General features: G+C 50.5%; 1 protein-coding gene across 8 annotated transcripts in view; it reads right to left on the reverse strand.

The window, feature by feature from the left end:
- Nucleotides 1-25,443, reverse strand: part of Cacna1a (calcium voltage-gated channel subunit alpha1 A) — a 289,933-nt gene that overhangs the window by 22,931 nt on the left and 241,559 nt on the right. For 6 of the 8 annotated variants that reach the window (XM_057754012.1, XM_057754011.1, XM_057754008.1 and 3 more), the window contains exons 31-39: nucleotides 23,494-23,658; nucleotides 21,573-21,683; nucleotides 15,705-15,788; nucleotides 8,561-8,677; nucleotides 8,254-8,319; nucleotides 8,034-8,149; nucleotides 4,780-4,930; nucleotides 4,029-4,156; nucleotides 1,152-1,248 (exon numbers count right to left, since the gene is read on the reverse strand). In XM_057754012.1, coding sequence (XP_057609995.1) covers nucleotides 1,152-1,248; nucleotides 4,029-4,156; nucleotides 4,780-4,930; nucleotides 8,034-8,149; nucleotides 8,254-8,319; nucleotides 8,561-8,677; nucleotides 15,705-15,788; nucleotides 21,573-21,683; nucleotides 23,494-23,658 — 1,035 coding nt within the window. Of the gene's footprint in view, nucleotides 1-270; nucleotides 368-1,151; nucleotides 1,249-4,028; nucleotides 4,157-4,779; nucleotides 4,931-8,033; nucleotides 8,150-8,253; nucleotides 8,320-8,560; nucleotides 8,678-15,704; nucleotides 15,789-21,572; nucleotides 21,684-23,493; nucleotides 23,659-25,443 lie in introns of all 8 variants that reach the window. The other 2 variants (XM_057754010.1, XM_057754005.1) reach the window with 1 other exon arrangement.

Here is a 25,443-nt window from a genome sequence, read left to right on the forward strand (position 1 = left end):
GGGGTGGGGGTCACATGGGTGCTAGGGGACTGGAGCACTCCCTCCCCCTCCCCGTGGCTTGTTGGCCATAATGGAGTCTCAGAACACTTAGACACTCATCAGAAAGGACACAGTGCGCTGCCGAGAGTCAAAGGATGCTCACGACTCAGTTACTCGAGAAAAGAAAAAAAGAAAAAAGAAGAGGGTGTCGGCAGAAGACTCGCTGGGTGTTGCGGTCACCACTGAAAAGTCCCCAGCTCTGGGACATCGGTGTTGGTAAAGATAGACTACCTTGTAAGCCACTCTGGCCGGGCACTTCTTCCCCAGACCCAGGGGTGGGGACATGTGTCTCAGCATCTGATACATGTCCGGGTAAGGCATGCGACCCCTGGCAGCACCAAAAACAAAAACAGGAGGGGGTGGGTGGGGCAGAGAACCAAAAGGGTGGGGGGAGAGGCGGAGAAGAAACAGAAAAAGAAAAAAAGAAAAAAACCAAAAAACAAAAAACCACACGAGCCGAAAAAATAGAGAAAGAGGCAGAGAACGATAAAATAGATGTTTCAAATAAATGGAAAAGAGGAGAAAAAATGGAAGAAAAGGTAATTAAAAATGATTATTCCACTGCTTACAAGCAGGCAGAGAGAGAGAGAGAAAAGAGAAACAGTCAGATTCCACTTGGGCTCCAGGCTGTGGCTCAGGTGGTGTGGAGCTGGAGGGCTTTACTGTTCGAGGGGCCGAGTATTCTGGCTTGGCTGAGGCTGGTCTCTGAGGGGGCCTGGGTGAGGAAGAGGAGCTAGGACAGGGCGTGGGAGTGGGAAGGGGGGCTGGAGGCTTCAGGAGGCAGGGAGTGGTGGAGGAGAGAGTGGGGGTAGGGAAATGCAAAATTACAACTCCCCCAAGGGATGCGTCTGATTTGGGGGTGTCATTGAGACCACGGGATGGGCAGCTTCAGCTAAGAGCAAGCACAGATGTTCGGAGGGAACAGAGGTAATGTCCCATGCTTCGTGGAGTCTGCATGGCCGCATTCTGGAGGCTAAGAGTTTGCTAGTGTAATGCAAGAGAGAGAGATGGCTCTGTTTTTGAGAAATATATATATATATGAAATATATATATGGAAGACCCCAAGCCACACTCATTCAATCGATGCTAGCAGGTTTTAGTGGAAATCAAACCTTGCAAGCAACCCTATGAGGACATTTCTTGCCTAAGCCGAGAGGGGGCGATATTACTCGCAATAAACTGTACATGTCCTTATAGTGAATGCGGCCGCTGAAAGGAGAAGAGAGGGTTAGTGGGGTCCAGGCTTGGTCACCATGAAAAAGGTTCCCCAAGCACACAGTGGGACCAGGGTGATGAGGCTCAGGCCTCCTGACTTGAAGGAGTGGGGAACCTGGGACAAGTAAACAGTCTGATGCATTTAGAGACACGTGTGCACCCCCGCCCTCGGGAGAGACTCTGATTGGGTGTGCTAGGCTGAGGCCTCTCCACCCGGGGGTCCTCTGCCTGTTTCCTTTGCCATCTACATGGGCTACCCTGGTGTGGGTGGGTGTGTGGCCTAGCAAAGGGGACAGCATCCCAGTGCAGCGACCTAAAATCAAAAAGGAAGAGTTGAAAAGGGGCCCCACACCAGCCCCGCCACATGTCTTGCCCTAGCCTAGCAGACTCAAGGAGGGCTTGTCTGAGGCTGCAGCCATGGGAGAGACAGACAGATCTCTGCATATTTTCTTAGGGGCCTATCATCTAGGGCCGAGGCCAGACGAAACAGAGCACACAGCACTAAGAGTCCCCCAGTGATGCTCCTTCAGCCCTGGGCCCAGAAGGAACTAGAACCTGAGGTGCCTCAGTACACTCCAAGGAGTCAAAGATGCTCTGTGACCTCCCGTTCACCAGAAGAGGGTGTGTGGTGTGTGTGTGGTGGTCTCTGTGAGGTAGGGAAACTCAACCTTGTTATCATCAACAGAACGCACCCTCCCCTTTCCTGTGTGATCTACTTTTAAGTTTTTATTTATTTTTCAAGGTGCAGGAGATGGAACTGAGGGCAAGAGTCTACCATTCAGCCTCCTTAGACCTTGACAGTTTTTATTCTAGTAAAATGTATTTATATTTACTTATATACTTATTTGTGGGTGCTCACAGAGGCCAGAAGAGGGCATAAAATCTCCTGGAGCTGGAGTTACAGACAGTTGTGAGCCACCATGTGAGATCCAGGAACTGAACCTGAGTCCCCTGCAAGGGCAGCTAGTGCTCTTGACCACTGAGTCATCTCTTCAGCCCTATTTTCAAATTTTTATATTTAAAAAGTCTTTCATTTAGCCGAGCGGTGGTTTTGCACACCTTTAATTCCAGTACTCGGGAGGCAGAGGCAGATAGGTCTGTGAATTCGAGGCCAGCCTGGTCTACAGAGTGAGTTCTGAGTTCCAGGACAGACTCTAAAGCTACACAGAAAAACTTTGTCTTGAAAAAACCACAGAACCAAACCAACCAACCAAACAAGCAAACAAAAGTCCTATTTATTCATTTTCTGGCTTTTTTTGTCATTTTCTTTGCGGATGGTTTTTGTTTAATTGGGGGCGCAGGGTCTCACCATGTACGTGACCTTGGCTGTCCTGAAGCTCACTGTATAGAGTAGGCTGAGAGCGGAACCAGGGTCCTCTGCAAAGGCAGCACACGGTCTTCACCACTGAGCCATGTCTCCAGCCCTGTGTGCGCGCGCGTGTGTGAACAACTTGTGTGAGTGTGTGTGTGAACAACTTGTGAGAGTGTGTGGTGAACAACTTGTGTGAGTGTGTGTGTGAACAACTTGTGTGAGTGTGTGTGAACAACTTGTGGGAGTGTGTGTGAACAACTTGTGGGAGTGTGTGTGTGTGAACAACTTGTGAGAGTGTGTGGTGAACAACTTGTGTGAGTGTGTGTGTGAACAACTTGTGTGAGTGTGTGTGTGAACAACTTATGTGAGTGTGTGTGTGTGAACAACTTCTGAGAGTGTGTGAATAACTTGTGTGAGTGTGTGTGCGTGTGAATAACTTGTGGGAGTTGCTTCTCATCATGTGGGTGGGCCCTGGGGATTGAACTCAGTCAGTCTAGACAGTAGGCACCTTTACACATTGAGCCGTCTTGCTAGCACTAAAATTTGACTTGGAATGGGGTAATGGACCTTGAACTCTGATTCTCCTGCCTCAGTGTCCTAAAAGCTAAAAATATAGGTGTGCACCACCATGCCTGGCTCTTTTGGAAGCTTTAGTATTACTGTTTGGGTTTTGCTTATTTTTGGTTTTTTAAACAGGGTATCTCTGTGTAACAGGCTGTCCTTAAACTATCTCTGTAGGCTTTGAGACTTACCTGCCTCTGCCTCCTGTTTGCTGGAATTATAGGTGTGTGCCACCATGCCTGGTTTATTTTGATTATTTTAAAGATTTATTTACTTATTATGTATACAGTGTTCTGCTTGCATGACAGAGGAGGGCACTAGATCTCATTACAGAGGGTTGTGAGTCACCATGTCGTTTCTGGGAATTGGACTCAGGACCTCTGGAAGAGCAGGCAGTGCTCTTAGCTTCTGAGCCATCTCTCCAGCCCGATTTTGGTTGTTTTTGAAACAAGGTCACTTGTAGCCCAGGCTGGCCCTGCACTCCTGCTTCAGCCTTTTGAGAGTGGGGATCACTTACATGTGCTACAATATCCGGCTTGCTCTAAATTTCTGGGCTGAATTCTGCCACGCTGACTCTGACTCGGGTGCATGTGCCAAGGCTGCCTCTGCACTCCCAGGTGAATGGAAGCCAGAGGTTCTTAATAGGTCACCATAAGACACCAGTAGAGTTGTGGGGGCCAGGGAACCTTGGAAATCCCCATGGTTGACCATCTTCATCTAGAAAGGCTGGAGCTTGGACAAGGGGTGGCATGCGCTCAACCTGAGGTTGTGTGAAAGTCAGGATTCCCACCCTGGACTCACTCGTGAGGCTCCTGCTAAACCCTAGGACCCAGCGTCCCACACCTGAGAGCTGAGGAGGAGGAGGTGGACAACACAGCCAGAAGATTCGATGCCTCCTTACCAGGCAGCAGGGTCATACTCGGCCCAGACACGCACGTACTCATCCAGGTGGTGGGGGCCCAGGATGGAGGAATCTCGCGTGAGGTACTCGAAGTTGTCCATTATGACAGCAACAAAGAGATTCAGCATCTGGGGGCCAAGGGGGCCAATAGGAGTAGAGAGGAGACCATAGGGGTAGGGGAAAGGGACACAGAGATCCAAGGGAAAGAGGAACAGACCAGATGGGGGAAGGGCGCAGACACAAATGGCACAGACACAAAAGACACCCATTCCGAGGCCAATGAGAGCGGAAGCCAGCGGCAAAGGGGAGAGAGATGGGTAGACATACATAGAAGCGAAGCCTGAGAGAGACGTACAGTTGGAGGAAGGGGGTGCTGTGTGAGCCCGGGCCAAAGTTAGGGCCTGCTGCAGTCCATATCCACCCACCAGAGATAAATTCAGGTTTTCATTGGGGTCCAGTTCCAACTGGGGAGGCCCTGGGCCTCTGCAGGAGGGAGTGTCTGCTACTGACTCAAAGTAGGGGAGTCAGGGTGTTCCTTAACATCCTACAGTGCACAGACCCACAGCCACCCATCCAGATGTCACTATGTGGGAGACAATTTGTCAGTAGCAGGGAGGGAGCAAGCCCTCCACCCCAGACACAGTCTACAGAGATTCATTTGCCCAGATCAGTGCCAGGGGTAAGGACATGGCCCTCCGTGTGTGCACAGACTCGGCAGGGTAAGGACATGGCCCCATGTGTGCAAACTCACCAGGAATGAGCAAAGGAAGATGAAAGAGACGAAGTAGAAGTATGCAAATTCGTTGCCACATTCGGCCGTGGTGATCCCGGAGTTCTTGTCGCACGGCTTCCCACTGAGGCACGAGAGCATGATGTTGTGCCACGCTTCCCCAGTGGCGCTCCTAAGGATAGGCAGCATCGGTGACCCATGACCTGGGCTCTGGCCCCAAATGGACACCACTGCTTCCCAGAGGGGTATTGGGCTGAGGCTTTGGGCTAGCCAGTCATGGGCCCAAGACCCAGAGGACCATCCTCTTTCCTTAAGTGTCAGAGGGCTCAGAGGGCTATGTTGCGCCTTCAGAGTCCACAGGAAGGGGTCAGTGAGATGGCTCAGTGAGCACAGGTTCTCGCCACAAGGCCTGACCACCAGGGTCCCTGGGTCCCACATGAGAATTGACTTCAACATTCCCCCATCGCCACCTGTGTGACAGATGCGCCACGCCCCCGCACAGTAAGATTTTAAAAACGGAAGGAGAACGGAAAGGAAAGTGCATGAAAAGCCTGAAGTGAGGAGGCTGCGGTGGGGCCTGATGGTGGGGGCTGACCTGGGACGTCTGTGTGACTCAAAAACTTTCCTCTCTCCACATTCCCATCTCTTAGTGCTTTGTCTCCAGGTTGCTCGCCAGGCATGCCAGGCTCTTCCCTGTCTTCGAGCACATCAGCCATGCTCCTGCCTCAGGGCATTCACACTGGCTATATTTTTGCCTGGCTGTCCTTCCTTCCCAGGATCTCTGTACCCCACAGGTCTCACTCTAAAGCCTAGGCTGGCCTCCCACTCACAGTCCTCCTGCCTCTTCCCGTGTCCTGGCACTGTGGATGAGCACCGCAACACACTGCTTCCACGCTCTTTCAACGTGTGTGTGTGTGTGTGTTTTGAGATAAGGTTTCTCTGCGTAGCCCTGACTATCCTGGAACTCACTCTGTAGACCCGTCTGGCTTCGAGCTCACAGAAATCCACCTGCCTCTGCCTCCCGAGTGTTGGGATTAAAGGTGTGCACCACCAGGCCCATAATATTATTATTTTTAACATTATCTTGTGTGTGTAGTTTAGACTGGACTTTCTTCTTCAATTGTGGTTTGTACAGCATTCTCCTCTAAGGCAAACTATTGGATCTTGCTAAGACCAACTGTGTCTGTTCACAGAAGAGCATCACAGGGGCTGCAGAGATGGACAACCACAACAGACAGGCTACTGTGGATGGCATAGGCAAGGTGGAAGGGAGCCCACGAGGCATCTACCCTGCACAAAGAACTATAGGTAATTAAGGAATGCTGAGAGTAGGGGAAATCGTCTTCCCCAGGGAAGAGTACAGCAGTTAGTTCTCCACTTCCAAAAGGTCAATCTGAAAACACACTATAACATTGTACAGATTGCGCAGGTTGTATTTATGAACTTGGGAATAATGTTTAAAAGAGAGTACAAAGCAATAAGGGATTGTTGTTCCTTTAGGACACACACACACACACACACACACACACACGGCAGCTTACAGTAACCTCCGTTCTGAGGCCCTGACACCTTGTCACCTCTGGAGAGCTCTTGCGTGCCTGTGGTGCACATACTAATGTAGAGGCGCATGTTTACACACACAAAATTAGATACATCTTTAAAAGGATCGCCATAGCTGGACCTGTTAACTTCTGATGGTCCTTCATAGGAAGAGGGCATGGGTGGGGTCACTGGACCCTCGCTGAGCATCCAGCCCCTCCTCCCAGCCAGCTAGAGTATACAGGCTGGGAAGACTAGGGACAGAGAGCTGCACCTGCACAGCTATGGGGACGCCACTGTCTGCACTGAGTGAAGACTTTCCAGTGTGGCTTCAGGTCAGTCACCCACACTCCTGTGGGAACCCCTCAGCCATGCCCTGCAAGCAAGCCCTATTAACCCTTCAGTCCCCCAGGGTGAACTTCAGTTTGTCCTCAGGACCTTAGGACCTGCAGAGAAAAAATTCTCACAACAGGTGGTAAATTTATTAACATTATTGCGCCTCCTGGTGTGAGAAAGAAGACTGGTAAGTAAAGGAAAATGCTGGAAGGATGCAAACATGGAAAGAGCATCAGTGAAGCAGGGGTTATAAATGAAGATTAAGATGGCTGGATGTTTCCAGAATGAAAGAGAAAGCCAGGAAGTCTACACATGCTATGAAGGTTTGCCTAAGTCATTCAAAGTTTGTAAAAGATGAGACTTAGAGATTACACACACGACATTAACATTTCTAAGGTCAAGGTTCAATACATTGATGCTAAACGTCTGTTTAAATCAATGTTGCTATTGATCCACTCTTGACTATCGCAAGGACTGGCTTAAAGGACAAATATATATGTTTAATCTGTGTTTCTTGTAAAAGTGTTTTGGTTTTGTAGTTAAAATCCCTGACTGCTGTAACTGACCTGAGTGTGCTGTGGAAGTGAAAGCCAAATACACCCTCTCCTCCCCAACTTGCTTTCGGTCATGGTGTTTTCCCAGCAATAGAAACCCTAATTAAGACAAAGTAGCAAATGTCTGAGAACACTTGCCATCAAGGGTGAAAAGCTCACATTCCAGTTGGGCCAGGCCAACCAGCTTGTGAGGGCTCTTTCGGAAGGAAGGAGGCTTACTGTGAACTATGCTTAAGCCGTCACCTAGAATAATAATAGTTTTCTGTTACTAGAAGCTTCTAATGCTCCATATATCTGGCTAAGTTTGGGGGGAGGCGTGTAACAAAGGGAGGAAATTGTGAGAAACATCTTTTGTCTGTTGAAGGTAGTTAGCCCGGCAAGGGCTCACGTTTTCTGGATCTTCCTTGTCCCTTTGCACAACTGGCTACTCATATCCGCGTGTGAAGTAGAGTTGCCCCCAATGGGATGAAAGAGCCACTACCTGTGTCAGGGACAAGAGACAGAAGCTACCTGGGATCTGATGTGCTTGCTGGCTTTGTTTCATTAGCGTGTTCCTTTTGTGGGACACGAATTATTCTGTTTCTAACTTCTGTAAGACAGGGTCTCACAAGTCTCCCACTTCAAAAGGGGGCCGGGAGGATTCAACTAGGTAACAGCTGGAGTGTTCCGTCTATGCTTTTCACCTGCGGGGATCCTTGTCCCGAGAGCGCCAGTGGGAAAAGGGGAGCTGGGCAGACTTAAGTTCACCCCGACTGGAAGAGTCCACATTCCCAGCCAGAAGAGTAATGAACACACAGGTTCGCACGCAACCCAAAGGGACGCACGACTCCCACCCCACCCCCTCACCGGAAGAGGAGCATGAGCGCCTGGAAGAAGGTCCGGAAGTTATTGTGCTCAGTGATTTGGAACTCGTCCTCGTCGCTGTCCTCGTCATCCCCGTCAATGCCGATGTTGCCAAACACCTGGAGAGTGGGAGGGTGACGACTGGGGCGGTCACAGGGACTCTGGCTCCCTCTGAGGCAGGCTCCCCTCCCGCAGCCCTGATACCCCAAGGGTGCGGGATCACCTGCATCCCGATGATGGCGTAGATGAAGAAGAGCATGGCGATCAAGAGACAGACATATGGTAGGGCCTGGAAGGAAGGAAGACAGTGAGGAAGGGTGCCAGACAGCTTGCCCAGAACTGTCCTCAGAGTCAAGCGATCACGTGCCCCTGGCTGGTAGGGTCAGTGACGAGGCCCTCGGAGTTCTGCAGACACTGGGTACAGCCCAGGGTCGTGCTTTAACCACTTTCAGTCTGCTTTCCTCATTTTGCCCAGAGTTAGGGATCTGCTCTGGCTTGGACCAGCAGCAGGAGCAGCCGCTTTGGCTCACCTTGAAGGACTGCACGAAGGTCCAGAGGAGAATGCGGATGGTGTAACCCTGCCGAAGGAGTTTGATGAGTCGGGCGGCACGGAAGAGACGGAGAAAGCTCAGGTTGATGAAGTTATTCTGAGGAGACGAGGAAGAAAGGTGACCATCCACCCACCCTGCGGAGCTTAGAGTAGTCAACACTCACAGAGGCCCCTACAAGAAGCCAACCAATACGGAAAAAAAAAGCAAGCCACACCCCAAATAAGGAGGGAGAGGAGAGAAAGCACTGTTAATGCAATAGAGCAGGGGGGGGGAACTTTAAAAAAAAAGAGTGGGGTCGGGAGGCGGGTGGGGAAGGAAGAGATATCAACTCAAAAGCTTAAGCCCACCCAGCCAGGCCCACTCACAAGTGGGGGGGGAAAGGGAAGGAGGAGGAGAAAGGAACAGGGTCGGGGACGAAATAACAAAAGAGTACGGAAAAGAAAATAATACATCCGAATCATCCAATCAGGAAAAAAATCGAGATGGTTTTTATTTCTCCCAACAACCAAATGCACTGAGACGATAGGACACAAGCGGGTCAAGGTGCAGAACCCAGCACAAGAGTACGAAGCATAGACACGGGCGGGGTGGGGGAAGGGCGCCAGCACACGCAGGCCTAGGGGGCAAGTGCGGTTCCGAGGCATGTTACGCTCGGGGCCAGAAATGCATCTGTCCTGGGACTCACCGGGCACCCTGCCCTGCCCTGCCCTGCCGAGCTACCCACCCGCTCCTGCCCGCCCTGACCTCACCCCACGGCCCAGAGGAGGAGCGGCTGGAGCCAATGGGGAGAAGCGGAAGGGCATCTTTTCTTACCCCCTTGGCGAGCGGGAATGGGGAGGACGGGAGGGAGCTGGGGCTGTTCGGCTGCAGGGTGAGTCCTCGCTGCCCGCTGAGTCGGAGAAGATGCATTAGGGGCCCTTTTCCCCCCTCTCAGGGATGGCTTCTCAGCTTCTGGGGCTGGGTGGTGTCTCGGGACCAGGCCTGCGGGAAGCAGGAAGGTCTCAGCTCCCGGGGCGAGTGAACTCTGATCAGCCCAGGGCCCACCAAGGGGCCAGTGCTGGGAAGTGGGGGGGGGGATGAAGCTATCCTTGGCCCCAGGACTTCCCTGTCCTCCAAACCCAGGTCTAGTCGCTGCCTCTGCGGCCTCCCACCCAGGCTGTAATTGGGGAGAGGCTGGCTGGAAACTGTGGGCAAGGCCTAGGACTCTCCAGGGGGCTTCAGGTGAGGTTGGTGAAGGTGGCAAGTGACCCAATATAGCCAATGAAAGTAATTTGTTGGGCCTGAGCTTTTCTTTTTCTTTCTTTTTTTTTTTTTTAAATAAGTGACTAACTTTAAAAATCAGATTTTGCCTACCATTCTGGGTTTTTGGCTCCCCAAGCCTCTCATAGCTGAGCCCTGGAGTCCAGCTCCATGCTCTCCAGTTTCCTCATCTCTCCCATCACTGGCCCACAGAGCATTTGAGTTTTCTGTCTGGGGACCACGTAGTGATCACTACCTGGAGGCAGGAGGGCCAGAGGCTTACTGGTGCCCCAGTCTAAGGATTTGTAGGAGTCCTGAATTCAGGTCATGAGGCAAGACTGAATGAGGGCTAGTGACAAAAGGTGCTTGCTTGTGGAAGTGAGTGGCTTTGACAACAGCATCCTTCCTGTTTTTGACATGTCCCTATTTGCACAATGGATCATTTATATATTGCAACAGGGTTGTGCTATCACCCAGGCTGATCTTGAATTTGAGATCTTCCTGCCTCTGACTCCCAAGTGCTGGGATTACAGGGGGCATTTCTGTTTTTTGGACAGTGAATGATGTGTTTAACCTGCTTCCCAGAGGCTTCTCTTTGCTGGACCTGTGCCTTGAGCTAGCTCTGGCTTGGAAGCTGAGAGGCAGTGACTGGAGTTTGAAGAATTTCTGAGGCTGGTAAGAGGCCTCTGGGATAAAAGACTTGTCCCTAGGTTTCTGGGATGGGGAATAAGCCTTGGGCTCCTACATTAGGACACTGTTGGGTCTAATCATCGTGAGCCTGCAGACCTAGCTAAGAGTCACTCACCATGCCCCGCTGACCTGATGCCTGGTCCTGCCTGGCCACCAGTTCCACTGGGGATGGGACCACTAATCAAGAAGTATTCCTAACCCTTTCCCTCAACCCTCCAGAGAACCAAGCCATCCCTTCAATGGGGCAGATCATAACATGTGGGCTCGGCTGGACATGCAGAGGCAGGGGTTCTTAGGAGCAGCTTGGGGGCGAACTGGCACATGCAGAAGCAGGGATCTGGCAGCTGCTGAGCATGCACACACATGAGGGAGGAGGGGTAGGGACTGGAGAAGTCAGGGGTCTTAGGCCTCATCTGCTCCTCCAGCTCTTCCTGGGTCTGCATGGAGTCCTGATAGCACACAGAATTCCCAAGAGGAGTCCTTTCTACTCAAACTCCACCCTGTGCTCCAGCAGCGGAGGATGCAGGCTCAGGTGTGTGGGGGTATCCTGGACCTTGTGTTCCCTTCCAGTGACATGCTCAAGGGCAGGTGTCCCTTGGGTTTGCAAAAAGACATGGGCACCAATTACTCCAGATTCCAAGTTCTCACTACCTGTCAATGTGCTTCTCTCCCAGCCCTTTCCTCAGGCCCCAAACTGGGGTTCTTTGGGGACATCCAAAGGGTGCCTCAGACTGGCTAGGGGTGTTCTCCTCATAGCCCTGGTCTCCTCCCAATCCTAACTTCCATCACTAGCTTCCCAAAGACACCCATCTCTACCCCTCCCCAGGTCCCTCCTGCCACCTCTATGTCCCTTGGTGCTTCCTGGCAATCTTATCCAATCTGTCCCAGAAGTGCCTCTAATTCAGATCCTCCCAGATTTAGTCACTGCTCAGGATGAAGCCTAGATGCCCAGCCCCTTCGTCCTTCTGAGCCAGCCTTTCTCCCTGCTGTACCCAAGTCCTCTCACTTGCAGACCCTGACCTCTGCATTCTCTTCCTGGCCACAGGGATAAGGGTCCAGAACACCTTGCTAATGCTGCCTATTCTTCCAGCAGTAGTTACGGTTTCAAGTCAAATCACGGTTGTAGGACCAAAGTCCACCTCCTCCTACTTTACAGCAGCCAAGCAGAACGGCAATGGGGGCTACAACTTGCTCCTTTTCAGTGGCACCTAACAGGGCCCTACTGGTGTCTGGTGGATGAATGCGTGTTTACTGTGGGCACGCCACTGGAGGTCCTTCAGTGTGTCTCCATGGAGGTCAGCAGACAGGCAGGGATGGGGAATCACAGCTACTAAGGGTTGTGAAGGGCAGGAAATGTGGTGGGAGGAGATGTGGAGCACACATGGGGCTGTGTGTGTGGGGATGCACATGCATGTTGCGATCTTGAGGTTAATATTAGATGTCTTTGCTGATTCATATGTCACCGCCCTCCCCCCCAGCAGGATCTCATGGTTTTTCTGTAGCTTTGGAGCCTATTCTGGAGCTTGCTCTGTAGACCAGGCTGACCTTGGACTCAGAGATCCACCTGCCTCTGCCTACCAAGTGCTGGGATTAAAGCTGAGCGCCACAACTGCCCAGCTTTTTTTTTTTTTTTAATTTTATTAAATTGGGGACAGGGTTACTGTAGCTCTGGCTAGATTGAGACATGCTAGGTAGAACAACCTGGCCTCACACTGTAGTCTTCTAGCCTTAGCTTCCTGAACTCTGAGATCACAGTTCGGTGCCACCACTATGTCAGCTCTGGGATGGCTCAGAGTTAGGGGTGTGAGTGGGTGGAGAGGGGTCACACCTTGGGGGCCTACAAGAGGGAGAGCATCCTTTCTTGACAAGGACACAACCCTTTGGAGCCAAAGCCCAATCCAGAGTCCAGTAAAACCAACCAGAGGGAGCTCTAGGAAAGGGGAAGAGGGTGGGAGCCGGACAGAGGCGGGTGGGTGGGGCATGCAGTGCAGTCACAGTTAATGTAAGGCATTTACACTTCAGAAAGAGGTAACACCAACCGGATTCTAGATGCAGATGTTGAAGATGGAAGGGGAGCGGGCGGGCGGGGGCAGTTGGGGAGGCGATTCAGCGTTTTGTTTTGTTTTTTAAATTTAATTTTTTAGGTGGATTTGTAACCAGTGCCAAAAACCAATGGGTTTCGGTTCCGGGCGGGGAGTGGGGTGGCGGTGGCAGTGGCGGTGGCGGTGGGTTGGGAGGTAAGTCATTGGTGTATGGACACACAGACCACGTCATGGGTGAACAAATGGATTTCATAGTGCATTTTGATTGGATGAGTTTTTCAGACGGCGTTGAGCCAATATACAGTTTAAACAGCAGGCATGGAAAGAGACAAGACAAGAAACACAGTCATTATCCATCGCGCATGGGCAAACCCGCCCCCAGCCAGATCTGGGCAGGACATTAAAGCCCAGGGCTGTGCTAGCATCTTAGCCTCTTGACCCAGAGGGAACTAACTGCCTTCCTGCTTTCCTAGCTCAGCCTGGCTCTAGCCTTAAGGATAGTGGCCTTACCTGGGTCCCAGACAGGGGCTACCAGCACCTAGTGCAGGGTGAGGACAGGTCATATGCCTATCCAACATCTTCCCCTCAAAACGATGGTGTCTTAGGGCAGCTTCAATGTGTACCAAAGTACACACATGGGGACAATAACAATGGTAATAATAATAACCACTGGGAAGCGAATTTTGTGGCAGGTTTTGTGCCAAGCACTTCAGAAGGTTGACTTTTTTGTGTGTGTACTACTGTGGCTAGGTGCACGGTCTCCCACAAGCAAAACCAGAGCTCTACCACTGAGCCACATACCCAGATTCTCACCAGCGGGTGGGGTAGGATTTGAGGCATGTGTTCTGCCATGGGGCCATGCCACTAACCCTCACTGTAGGATTGTAGGCAGGGGCTCTACCATTTAATTGCACTTTCAGCCCACTTCCTTTAAATTTTTAAAATTAGTTATTATTTTGTGTGCCTTTGTGGGTCCCAGGGATTGAACTTAGGTAACTTAGTTTTGACTGAGAATGGCTCCCATTGGCTCACTTATTTGAATACTTGGATTCCAGTTGGTGGAACTGTTTGAAAAGAATTAGGAAGTGTGGCCTTGTTGGAGGAGGTGTATTGCCAGGTTGGAGGGGGGTTGAGGTTTCAAAAGTCCATGTCCTTCCTAGGTAGCTCCTGTTCCCTTTTCCTCTATGTGTGCCTCATGTAAGTTCTCAGCTACTTCTCCAGCTCTATGTCTGTGTGCCTGCTCCCATGCTTCCTCCACGATGATCGTGAACTCTACTGCTGGAGCCGTAAGCCCTCAATTAAATGTCTCTTTTATAGGTTGCCTTGGTTATGGTGTCTCTTCACATCAACAGAAAAGTACTTTAAGACAGGTAGTCAGACTTGGTGGCAAGCGCCTTAAACCACGGAGCCCTCTCGATGGCCCCTAACTGTTATTATCTATTCTCCTCTCTACACAGACGCCTCTGCGGCAGGCACTCTGTGTGCCTGATGTTTTGTCTTGCTCTTTTTGCTCTGTCTATAGCACCTATAACTCCGCTGGAAACAGCAGGTGCTCAATATGTGCCTGCCCAAGTCATGTGTGGAACTGATGAGTTCATTCCTGTTGCCTAAGCGATGATCTGACAAGAGCCAACCGGGTGGCTGGGAGGGCTGTGTGGCTATTATGATGGTCCATGTGTCTCTGAACTGACTTCTGTGTGTCACCGTCCTACTTGCTAGAGAAAGCAGTCAGGATGAACCCTAAGGACGTCTTACTGGCAACTCCAAGTTTCAACCAGCTCCTTCCACTTGCTCTGCTGGGGTGCAGACAGCTCCTCCCAACCTCTAAACCACAGGGATACCACTCAAGGCTGCCCTGACCCTCCCTTCTGAAGGCCCTAGAAATGCCAGCCTTACAGAAGTGGGAAAAGGGTTGAGTCTGTTCTGGGGTTTCCAGAGCTGGCAGGAATCAATCAGGCCTTGGGTGACCTCTTGCCTCCTGGTGCTGGGGTCAGTTTCTTGCTGTGTGGATTGAGACAGCTCACTCCCATCCATCCCATGCAGGACTTCTTTCCTCACCCCATTTCTTCTAGGTTAGCAAGGGGCACTGTAGGGAGAGGACGAGGGAGGCGGGGCCCTCTCCCCACTGTGCTTTGCTGGCTGCTACTCTGGTCTGTCCCAGCTCCTCCCACTTCAGCATGGTGTTTCACTGGGTGGCTGGACATTTGGAGGTCCTCGAATGCCTCCCCTGGACAGTGTTCTGCTCATCATTCCTCAGTCCAACCCTTTGAGACAGTTCTTCTCTGCTCTGAGCCCAGACCTTCAATGAGAGTCAGTTCATATGAGGTGTTTGGTACAATATTCTCAATGTGTTTTTGTTTTTAATTTTGTTTTGGGGTGAGGAGACCAATCTAGGGTCTTACACAGGTCAAGCCAACACTCTGCGGCTGTGCCACACTCCCGTCGGGTTATTATTATTCCCATTGTCATTGGAGGCAGAACCCACCCCACAATTGGCCCTGGGCATTGATGGTTTGCTTTTTGCCTTCTGGTCCCTGGATCTCCTACTTAGTCTCCTGAGGGTTCCCAAGCCTGAGCTCACTGGCTCATGGACAAGGACAAGGTCTTGGAGGGGAACTCTGCGGCTCTGGATTTACTTGAAAAGGGGTAAGGACAATGTGTCCTGAGAGGCCTATTTGGAATCCCTGGGGCTTGGGGGAGGGCTGTTATTCCAGGAACTACTCCCATCATGGCCAGCAGGGGGTAGTGGAACCCAACCTTGTGAGCCGGTTGGAGCAGTAGCTCAGTTCTATTTGCCTTTAAATGTATGAATTCTCAAAGTAGTGAACTGCATTGCTTGTCCTAAGTCACACTCTTTGTCTGTCATTCACCAACCACCAGGCAGGGAAGCACACCGCTCAGTCCTGGCCTATGTCCTGGCTTTGGACACACCCATCTCCCTCCCTGAGACCTTAAGGGGCTATCTGTGCACCCCAAAACCACCACCCAGACAACTCCACACTCATTTCCCATCTCACGCTGTGCACCTGAAGCCCAGCTCTGATCATAGCCCACTGTGCCCCCCGGAACTGCTGCTTCTGGATACCCTTCCTGCCACCGCCCACTACTACTCCAGTCCGAGTTACCCAGGAAGAAGCTGGTAGGAGACTTACCCCAAACTCGGTGACGAGGATGTCTGTGATGCTGCCCAGAACAGTCACAAAGTCGAAGATGTTCCAGGCATCACGGAAATAATTCTGGAATAGGGACCCACAAGATGGAAATGCTAACAGAGGACTCTGTGCCTCACTCCCCAAGGCCAGAAGGGGTACGTGAAGGCAGGACAAAGGTGTGGAAAGAGTGAAACCCTCTGTCATGAAACCCTCTGTTCCTGAGCCCTGGTCCTTGACAGCTTGCCCCAGAGGGGATGTGGGGACCTGCCTCTGCTCTTCAAGACCCCAGACATCACTGAATTCCTCAAAGACACCAGAAGTGGTAACCAGTAAGCGATCCTTAATCTCTGTCTCTCTCTGCTACCCTCTGCCTCTCCCTTCCTCCCTCCCTTCCTCCCTCCCTCCCTCCCTCCCCTCTTGTACACGTGTTCACATGTGTGTGGAGGCTAGAGGTAAAGTCAGGTGTTGTTCCTCGGGAGACACCCATATTGTTTTTTGACACAGGGTCTCCTGCTCACTGATTCAGTTAGGCTGGCTGGCGGGCCAGGGAGCCCCGGTGATCCTCCTGACTCTGCCTCCCTCATTACAGATGTGCACCACCATGCCTTGCTTTTAAATGACTTTTAAAAGGTGAATTATAATGTGTGTTTGTGGGTGTCTGACTCTCTGGAGCTAGAATTATGGCAGTTGTGTGTGTGTGTGGGGCTTCGTGTGGTGCTCAGGATCAAACTCAGGCCCCCATGCTTGCAGTTTATAGACGACACCCATCTCCCTGGCCCTGACTCCAGACTCTCCTAACCCCATGCCAGCTGACTATTCCAGGTGGTGGCAAAACCCCTCCCTGATGAGTGAAACAGAAGCCTCTGTTGATAGCAGCCTCGCGTTTGGGACACGTGTGTTCCTTTGACCACTCCTGACTGACCCATGTTCCAGCTGTGTACTGGCTCAAGAGGGGCATTACAGGTTGAACTCTTATTCGGTGTTCTTTGGTGACAGTCAGAGCCTCAAATCTCCAGAGACCTCTGCTCCAACAAAAAACTCCATGTGAGCAACTTTTCCCTTGACCTTCAGGCCGTCCTTCCTCCTCTCTGGGAAGTTCCAGAGTTCAAGAGCTCGTGGTGCTAGCAGGAGGTGCTCAGCAGGTGAGTGCTGGGTACTACACTTGCCTAGAGGGAATTCAGGTCCCCATGGCACTTCTGGTATTTGGGCCTACCTTGCCCTCCTACCATCACGGGCTTTCTTTACTTTCTTACGGTCAGGGCCTGGCAGAAGTTCCTAATTGACAGAAAGCCCCTGGGTGTTCAATACTTCACCTCCCTCCTGAGATCAGTGCAGTCAACTGTGCTCTCTGCTGCCACCTGGAGGCCTCAGGTGGAATGGCCTCAGGCACTCCCCAAGCTAAGTGCTGGCTGCGTCATAAGACACTTTCCACAGGTGGCAGTGGAGTCCCTGTCTTGACTCTTCTCCTCTCCTGCCCATTTCAGGAGTCACCTCCCAAGAAGGTTCCCTGCATTAAATCCTCACCTCAGACTCGGCTTCTAAGGAAGACTCAGCGAAGACAACATCTAGGTGTCTGGCCACTGATCTTACTAAGCTCGGGTTCTGTCACCTGAATGTCACAGGAGGAATTTCTAGTTTTCTGTAAAAGGTGGTGGAGCCTCAACCCTGGCACTGTGGAAGACTGGCTGAGAAGAAGGCAGCTCCTCTCAGTTGCAGGAGGCCAATGCTCCAGCTCTGGTTTCTCAGAAGTGCCAAACAGTGCAAAGATAAGGAGGGATTGGGAGGTGTCCACTCAGTTGGGAAGGACTTGAACTCATTTTGGGTTAAGCTGGGAGCTGACAACTTCCTGTGACCACTGGGACTCATTCTCCACGACTCTCCTGTGTAGCACACTCCACAGGGGCCATGGGACTTCTCGGTTGTGCTATCTGCCTGCAGACACCTAGCAAGGACCCGGCTCAGCTCCCCACTGCTCAGGCTGTCCCTAAGGGAGCCTTCTGGGATACTCATTTAAAAATACAAGTTTTGCTGGGCGGTGGTGGCGCACGCCTTTAATCCCAGCACTCGGGAGGCAGAGGCAGGCAGATCTCTGTGAGTTCGAGACCAGCCTGGTCTACAAGAGCTAGTTCCAGGACAGGCTCCAAAACCACAGAGAAACCCTGTCTCGAAAAACCAAAAAAAAAAAAAAAAAAATACAAGTTTGAAGCCAGCTGTGATGGTGCATGCCTTTAATTTCAGAACTCTGGAGACAGAGGTAGTTCCAATCCACTCAGGACTACACAGAGAGACCCTGTCTCAAAAAAGACCAAAACAAAAGAAAACAAACCCTACAAAACTGGGCTGGGCTAGAATGCTGCTGCCGCCTGTGCGCTCCAGTACTCGGAAGGCTGAGGCAGGGAACTTGAGAGTTTGAGACCAGCCTGGGCTACAGTGTGGATATATAAAAACAACAGAAAACTAAGTCTTGGGGCTGTTACCCAACAACACGGAACTGCTGGAGGTGGGTCTGGAACACTCCAACTTTAAGACATTTGCCCATGTGCTGCTGTGTGTGTGTACACATGTGCACACATGTGAATTTGGGTCACACCTGTGGATGTTAGAGGCCAGACATCAATCAAGGGTGTCTTTTGAGACAGGGGTTCTCACTGATCTGGAGCTCGCTAGGCTGTTTGGCTAGTGCACCTCAGGAACTGTCCCCAGAGCCAGGGTGCACCATGACACATGTGTCTGAACTCACGTGGCAAGCACTGCCTGAGTCATCTCCGCTTTATTTTAGCCCTTTCTAGTATCTATAGAGCGCTCCCTCCCCACCAAGTTTCCTGGGTACTCCTTCCAGCCTAAGACAAGGACTTAGTGCAAATAACTGATTTGGGAAGTGACCCCAAGAAGGGCAGCCTTACCAGGGATTCTGCTGAAGGAGTGACCCCTTCTAATTGTAATCAGGTGACACCCCCTGGGGAAGGGGGCAGACTCTGAGGCCAGGTTTTCCGGTGCTAAAGCCCTCAAGCACCTCAGTGAGCTAAGGGAAGGACTCTGCCCTCCCATGTGTAGGCAGTTCACATGCACTCCGGTTGTTCTTATACCTTTTTTTTTTTTTTTAAATATTTATTATGTATACAATATTCTATCTGTGTGTATGCCTGAAGGCCAGAAGAGGGCACCAGACCTCATTACAGATGGTTATGAGCCACCATGTGGTTGCTGGGAATTGAACTCAGGACCTTTGGAAGAGCAGGCAATGCTCTTAACCTCTAAGCCATCTCTCCAGCCCCCTTGTTCTTATACCTTTAAGAAGCCCCTCAACACAACTATGATCGGTAAGAGTCCCTGAGGGCAGGAGGCTGGGTAATTCACCTGTGCTGCCATGGTAGGTGGTGTAAACTTAACAAGTGGGGCCTAGTGAAAGGAAGTGAGGTCACAGGCAGTGTAGGCTCCTACTGGGGGAGGGGTGGGTTGTAAACTGAAAGCTCTTCCTTTCCCCCCTTCCCTTGTCCCCTGCTGCTGCTGCTTTTTTTTTTTTTTTTAATTATTGTTGTTGTTTTTTAAGACAGTGGCTCACTATTTAGCTCTGGCTCTCACTGTGTAGACCAGGCTGGCTGGAGCTCACTATGTAGACCAGGCTGATCTCAAATTCAGAGATCCCTCCTGCCTTTGCCCTCAGGGTGCTGGGATTAAGGATGAGCACCACCTCATGGGCTGTGCACAATAGTTGTCTCATGTAGTCCAGCTGGCCTTAAGCTCCCGATCCTATTGTCTCTCAAGAGCAGTGTGTATCTCAAAGCCTAGCTAACCACCTGAGTTCTGAAACAGTTAGCACAAGCTGAATTTCAAGGTATCTGTGAACCCTCTAAAGCCCTATAAAAATGCTGAATTTTTTTCCTTTTTCTTTTTTTTAGGCTTTGTCTTGCTATCTATGTGATCTATGTGAACCAGGCTGGTTTTGAACGTGTAATACTCCCGATTCAGCCTTCAGTGCTGAGGTTACAGGTACATGCTACCAGCCCTGGTTTTAAAACGCCTAATAGCCGGGCGGTGGTGGCGCACGCCTTTAATCTCAGCACTCGGGAGGCAGAGGCAGGTGGATCTCTGTGAGTTCGAGACCAGCCTGGTCTACAAGAGCTAGTTCCAGGACAGGCTCCAAAGCCACAGGGAAACCCTGTCTCGAAAAACCAAAAAAAAAAACCAAAAAAAAAAAAACCAAACAAAAAAACAAAAACCACCTAATATTTCTGTGTCAAATGGATGCAATTAGGCATGCATTTGGTAGGGGCAGTGCCAGAGACCTACAGGTAGAGGCTAGGTAGCCAGTGCTATTGGGAGGTGCTAGATTCTCATGGGAGGGAAGCAGGCCACTGGGACAAGCCAGCTACTGTCCTTTGCTCTTGGATTCCCGCTGCTGCTGTGAAGTGGACGTCCTGCTCTATCTCGTGCTCCCACAGGCCCAAAGGCAGTAGGGCTGAAATGACACGGGCTAACCTCTGATACTGTGAACCAAAAATAAACCTTCCCGGCTTAATAAATTAGATATATCAGGTATTTTTGCCGCAGCAATGAGAACTAACACATCAAAATGAAAGCAAGCACTCAAGCTCAAATGACAGCTGATGAAAACAAGGGTGTGATTCTTCCCCTCTCATTCCACAGCTCCTCCCTCACCTGCTACAAGGATCTGAGTGTCTTAGATTAAGACTATGCATTCTTGCCTGATAGCACAAGCCTGTCATCGAAGCCCTTGGGAGGCTGACACACTGGGATTGCAAGTTCAAAGCCGGCAAGGCCAGTCTGGGACTCTTGTTTTCATTTATGTGTGTGTGTGTGTGCATGTTCCTATGTATGCACATGCATATATTGTGTGCATGTAGGCCAGGGCACAAACCCAAGAGCCATATTTAGAAATGTCTGTCACCTTTGAGACAACGTCTCCAACTGGTCTGGTCAATTAGGTTAGGGTCAGGACGGGGAGTCGTAGGGTCCTCCACCCTCTCCTTTCCAAGTGCAAGGATCACTGGTACCACACCTAGATTTTTAAAATAGGCCTCTAGGGACTGAATACCTCATGCTTTCACGGCAAGCACTTGATTGACTGGGCCATCTCTCAGCCTGGTAACTCAGTGAAACTCTGTCAGGGAACAGAGACAGCTCAGCAGTTAGGAGCACTTGCTGCTCTTCTAGAGGACCTGGGTTCAATTACTAGTATCCACACGACAGCTCGCAACTGTCGGTAATTCTACTCTCAGGGGACTTGCTGACCTCTTCTGGTTTCTAAGGACACCAAGCCCACATGTGATACACAAACATACATGAAGGCAAAACACCAATACACATATATAAAATTAATTTAAAAATCAAGATGAAAGAGAAACGACAGTGGGGTGGTTCCTGAGAACTCCACTCTGGTGTCTGCTCACTGTGGTGTGAGAGCTGCTGGGTTATGCTCAAAACTGTTTTCTCTCTTTCTTTTCCTGCCTCCTTTCCTTCTTTTCTGTCTTTACTTCTGATGTGTCTTACTCTGCCCCAGGCTGCCTTGAATTCCAGAGTCTCCTGCCTCAGTCTTCCAAGTACTTGGTTGACAGGTGTGCTTCAGCAGGCCTGTGTGACTACTAGAGATTTGTTCTGTGTTTGTGGTTTCCTGACCTCAGTATCCCAGACCAGGGTCATCTGGAGGACAGATGACATGTACCACTAGCCCCTGGTAAATCTGGATTGGGTCTTCCTGGTATTTATTTCTAGGTCAGTACAAAGCTGGCAGATTGGGCATGGGCCTCCGCTGGGGACCAGGTCATGGGGCCCAGTACACACACCAACCACCCCCCACCCCCTGAGCCCTATGTGTTCCCACCGCCATTACCCGCAGGCCCTACGTACCAAAATCCCAAAAGCCATGACTTTCAGCACACACTCTAGAGAGAAGAGGGAGGTGAAGACAATGTTGAACACTCGAAGGGCGTTCTCATAGGCCACAGAGGCTCCGTAGAACTAGATGAGGAGGAGAGCAGAGAGTCAGTGGCTGCAGGTCCAATCCGAGAGCCCAGAGAGGACAACAGCTCAGCAAAGCCTCAAGCCATGAGACAGGGTCTCACCCTAGCACAGGCTGGCCTTAGAATCATGGTAATGATCCCAGCTCGGCCTCCCAAGTGCTGCAGTCACACGTGAACCGTGAGCCACAGAGCAGTCTTTATTTGTGGTGATTTTTGTCTCTGATATGCTGAGTATTTATTTATTTACTAGAAAACATCTCAATAATAATGTAGCCAAACTTTCTTGTCAATTAAAAAGGTTTTTGTAAGGACTTTTGTGTTTGTCTACAGGCAGACATGTTTGTGTGCATGTGTATGCATTATGTGTGTGAATGCCTGGATTTCAGAAAGTGTACAGGCCCTCTAGAGTTGCGAGCTGCCCCGCATAGGAACCAGGAACCAAACTCAAATCCTCATGAAAGGCAGTTAGGACTCAACCACTGAGCCATCTAGAGCCCCCCATTTTGTATTTATTGTTTGGGGCTAGTAATGGCGTCTCGGGCCTATCTACCACATCCTTCTTTAGTCTTTGTTAGTTTTGTGTATTTTTAACTTTTTTTGTTTTGTTTTGTTTTTTGAGACAGGGTTTCTCTGTGCAGCTCTGGCTGTCCTGGAACTAGCTCTGTAGACCAGGCTGGCCTCAAACTCACAGAGATTTGCCTGCCTCTGCCTTCCCAAGTGCTGGGATTACAGGCATGTGCCACCACCCTGGCTTATTTTTAAATTTTTAATTATATATTATTTAGTTATTATGTATATATGAACACATGCATGTGTGTGGAGGTCAGAGGACAGCTTGTAGGAGTTGGTTCTCTCCTTCCACTCTGTGGGTTCTGGGGATCAAACTCAGGTTTGGTGCAAGTGCCTTAATTACTGAGCCATCTTGTCAGCTCTTTATATTTTTATTTTTGTTTTGTTTTTTGGTTTTAGAGACAGGGTTTCTCTGTGTAGCCCCGACTGTCCTGGAACTCTCTCTCTGTAGACCAGGCTGACCTTGAACTCACAGAGATTCACTTGCCTCCGCTTCCCAAGTGCTGCGTCACCACTGCTCAGCATATATAATTTTATTTTTGAGATTACTGAGTTGTCCATGCAGCCCTGTATTCACGAGCCCTCTGTCTCAGTCTCTGACTGTTGGGATGACAGGCATGCGCTATTGTGCTGGCTGAGCCTCCTGCTGGCACCACTGCTGTTTTTTGGTGACCTCCAGTGCTCTACTAGTCAAAGAATACAAAACCTTTAAAGAGAGGAGCCCTGGAAGTGTGGCCTCAGTGGTACAGTGATCGTCTAGGATCTCTCAGTGAGGGCTGGGAATATGGCTCAGAGGTAGTGCCCCTCCTAGAATCCCCCAGTGAGTGGCTGGGGGTCTTGAAACTCCAGAAGCCCCCGTCTCTGACCTATTCCCATGTTCCACCCAGCAAACATTTGAGGAGGGTGTCCACTCTTCTCCATGAGGCCCTCATTGAGCCCTAGAGAGCCAGGCATCTGACTTACCAAAGACCAGAGACAGGTGGACCATGGCATGTGCAGCCACAGGGGGACTGAAACAAGTGAGGGAATGCAAGAGAGCTGCGGAGACGAGCCCCAGACCTAGTCCACAGTTTCTGGGAGGAAGGGAGGAGCTGGCCAGGCAGTGTGGTGGGAACAGTGTGGTGGGAACAGTGTGGTGGGCAGAGAGCACAGCAGCGAAGGCTCAGAGGTAGCGGAGTGTGGTCTGGCTGGGATGCTGTGCAAGGGTCTTACATTAGGAGGGTGGGGGGCTCACTCACCTTCATCATTAGCACGATGGTGTTGAGAGCGATCATCGCCATGATGGTGTACTCAAAGGGTGGGGACACCACGAACTGCCACATCCGATACTGGAAGCTCTGCTTGTTCTGGGGCATGTGCCTAGTCAGCGGCTTGGCACTGATGGCAAAGTCGATGCAGGCCCTCTGTGGGAGATGCCATTGCATGAGAAGGGCCAACGCAGGGAGGCCAACTGCTTACAACCTCCGTTGCAGCTGCCCATATCCCTTGTTCTGCTGGCACCAGCTGGGCTCCCTGAAGTCCATGAGGGCTCCTCATAAAAACTGAGTTCTGTTGCCTATGGCAACTTGGGGAGTCACCACACTGCTGCACTGTTTCTCTCCTGGAATCTCCTGGCAAGACATTATCTACAGCAACAGTTTGTGAATGAGGAAAACCAGCTCCAGAGGCTGGGCTTGAGGCGCAGAGGAGAAAAACACTGACTGTGAGTGACAGAGAGCAGTGCCTGCCCTTGGGTCTCTCCCCACCCCCATTTCCCCATACCTCTCTCCCTCTCTCCAGGACTTCATGTAGCCCAGCCTGGTTCCAAGCTGCCAAAGACAGCAAGATGACCTCCTATGGTGCTACGGATTGGAGTCCGGGGCTTTCAGGACTCTACCGCCTGGGCTTCATTCTGACCACCTGTCTCTCCTTTGGGGACAAAGTCTCACTCTGTAGTCAGTCACTTCAAAATAGTGGTCCTCTTGCTCCACCTTCTGAGTACTGGGCTAACAGGTCTGCCACCATGGCCAGCTAAACTATTCTTTATGAGTCCCTTGCTTCTTGTGTGTGAGGGAGACTGTGGGACACACAGGAGGACTGGATTGTCTGGGGCTGTGGAGACAGAGGAGCTGTCTACACAACTACAAGGGCCGCATAGCCTGCAGCCACGAGGGACTGGCCTGAAAGAGTCATGAGGAATTTGGTTGTTACCAGTTGAGGTCTCCATGGGCATCAGGTACTAGAGAACAATACAGAGGGACAGACATTACTAGAGGAGTTGGGTATGTGACAGGCAGTGCTTGATGTCTAGTTTGGTGGGTCAGATAGGACTGTGTTCACGGGAGAGTTAAGAAAAAGGCTGATCCATCAAGGACCTTCAGGCTGTCATGGGACTTCGTGGTTTTAGCCATCTTTAGGAGGTAGGAGAGGCTCTGGAATATGTATCTTAATGACTAACAGGAGCATGTAAATCTGGTTTGCAAAGTACCAAAGCAATTGAAAAAAGGCAAGGCAGACAAAAGGGCCTGGCCTATCCCCTGAAGACAGATTTGGGAAGACATGTATTGAGATTGAGTTCTGAAGGAAAAGGAAAGAAGCCGAATCCGGTGCTTGACACCCTGAGCAACAGTTCACTGAAGAAGGAAGGTGTGACTGCCAGGACGGTGTGCAGGGCAGGTGGGAAAGACTAACTTCTTACCATGTTCTAAATAAAAGATGGTTCAAGATATACAAAGGCAAGTTACTAAGGTGTGCGCAAGTTATAAAGGTCCAAGGACAAAAGCCAGCTATCAGAATTCTCTCTCTCATTATGTTGTCGTTCATGTCTTAACATTATCAGTAAAATGCTGATAAGCTATTAATCTAATTCTGGCAGAGCACTACCACTACTGCAAGAGAAAGATTTTAAATTCTCTTTGGTCATTTTCTAAGGATACTTATCATTGTACAAAAACATCTCTCACAGTCATTCTGGCATAAATATATTGCTGTTTATACAATGTATGTGTCTAAAACTTATGTTTTACAAACTTAAAGAATTCTTGTGAGTTCCAGGGAGCCGAACTGAAAGACTCACTTTAAACAGGTCAGATACACCCCTCTCAATTCTCTGGTCCTGACACCCTCCTCCTCAACTACCAGGACCTAAGGAAATTTTTTTTCTTCCTAAACTTAACCTTGTCCTCTGCTCTGCCAACATCTCGCCAAGT

The sequence above is a fragment of the Chionomys nivalis genome, chromosome 21 (genome assembly GCF_950005125.1).
Source record: "Chionomys nivalis chromosome 21, mChiNiv1.1, whole genome shotgun sequence".
NCBI classification, from domain to species: Eukaryota; Metazoa; Chordata; class Mammalia; order Rodentia; family Cricetidae; genus Chionomys; species Chionomys nivalis.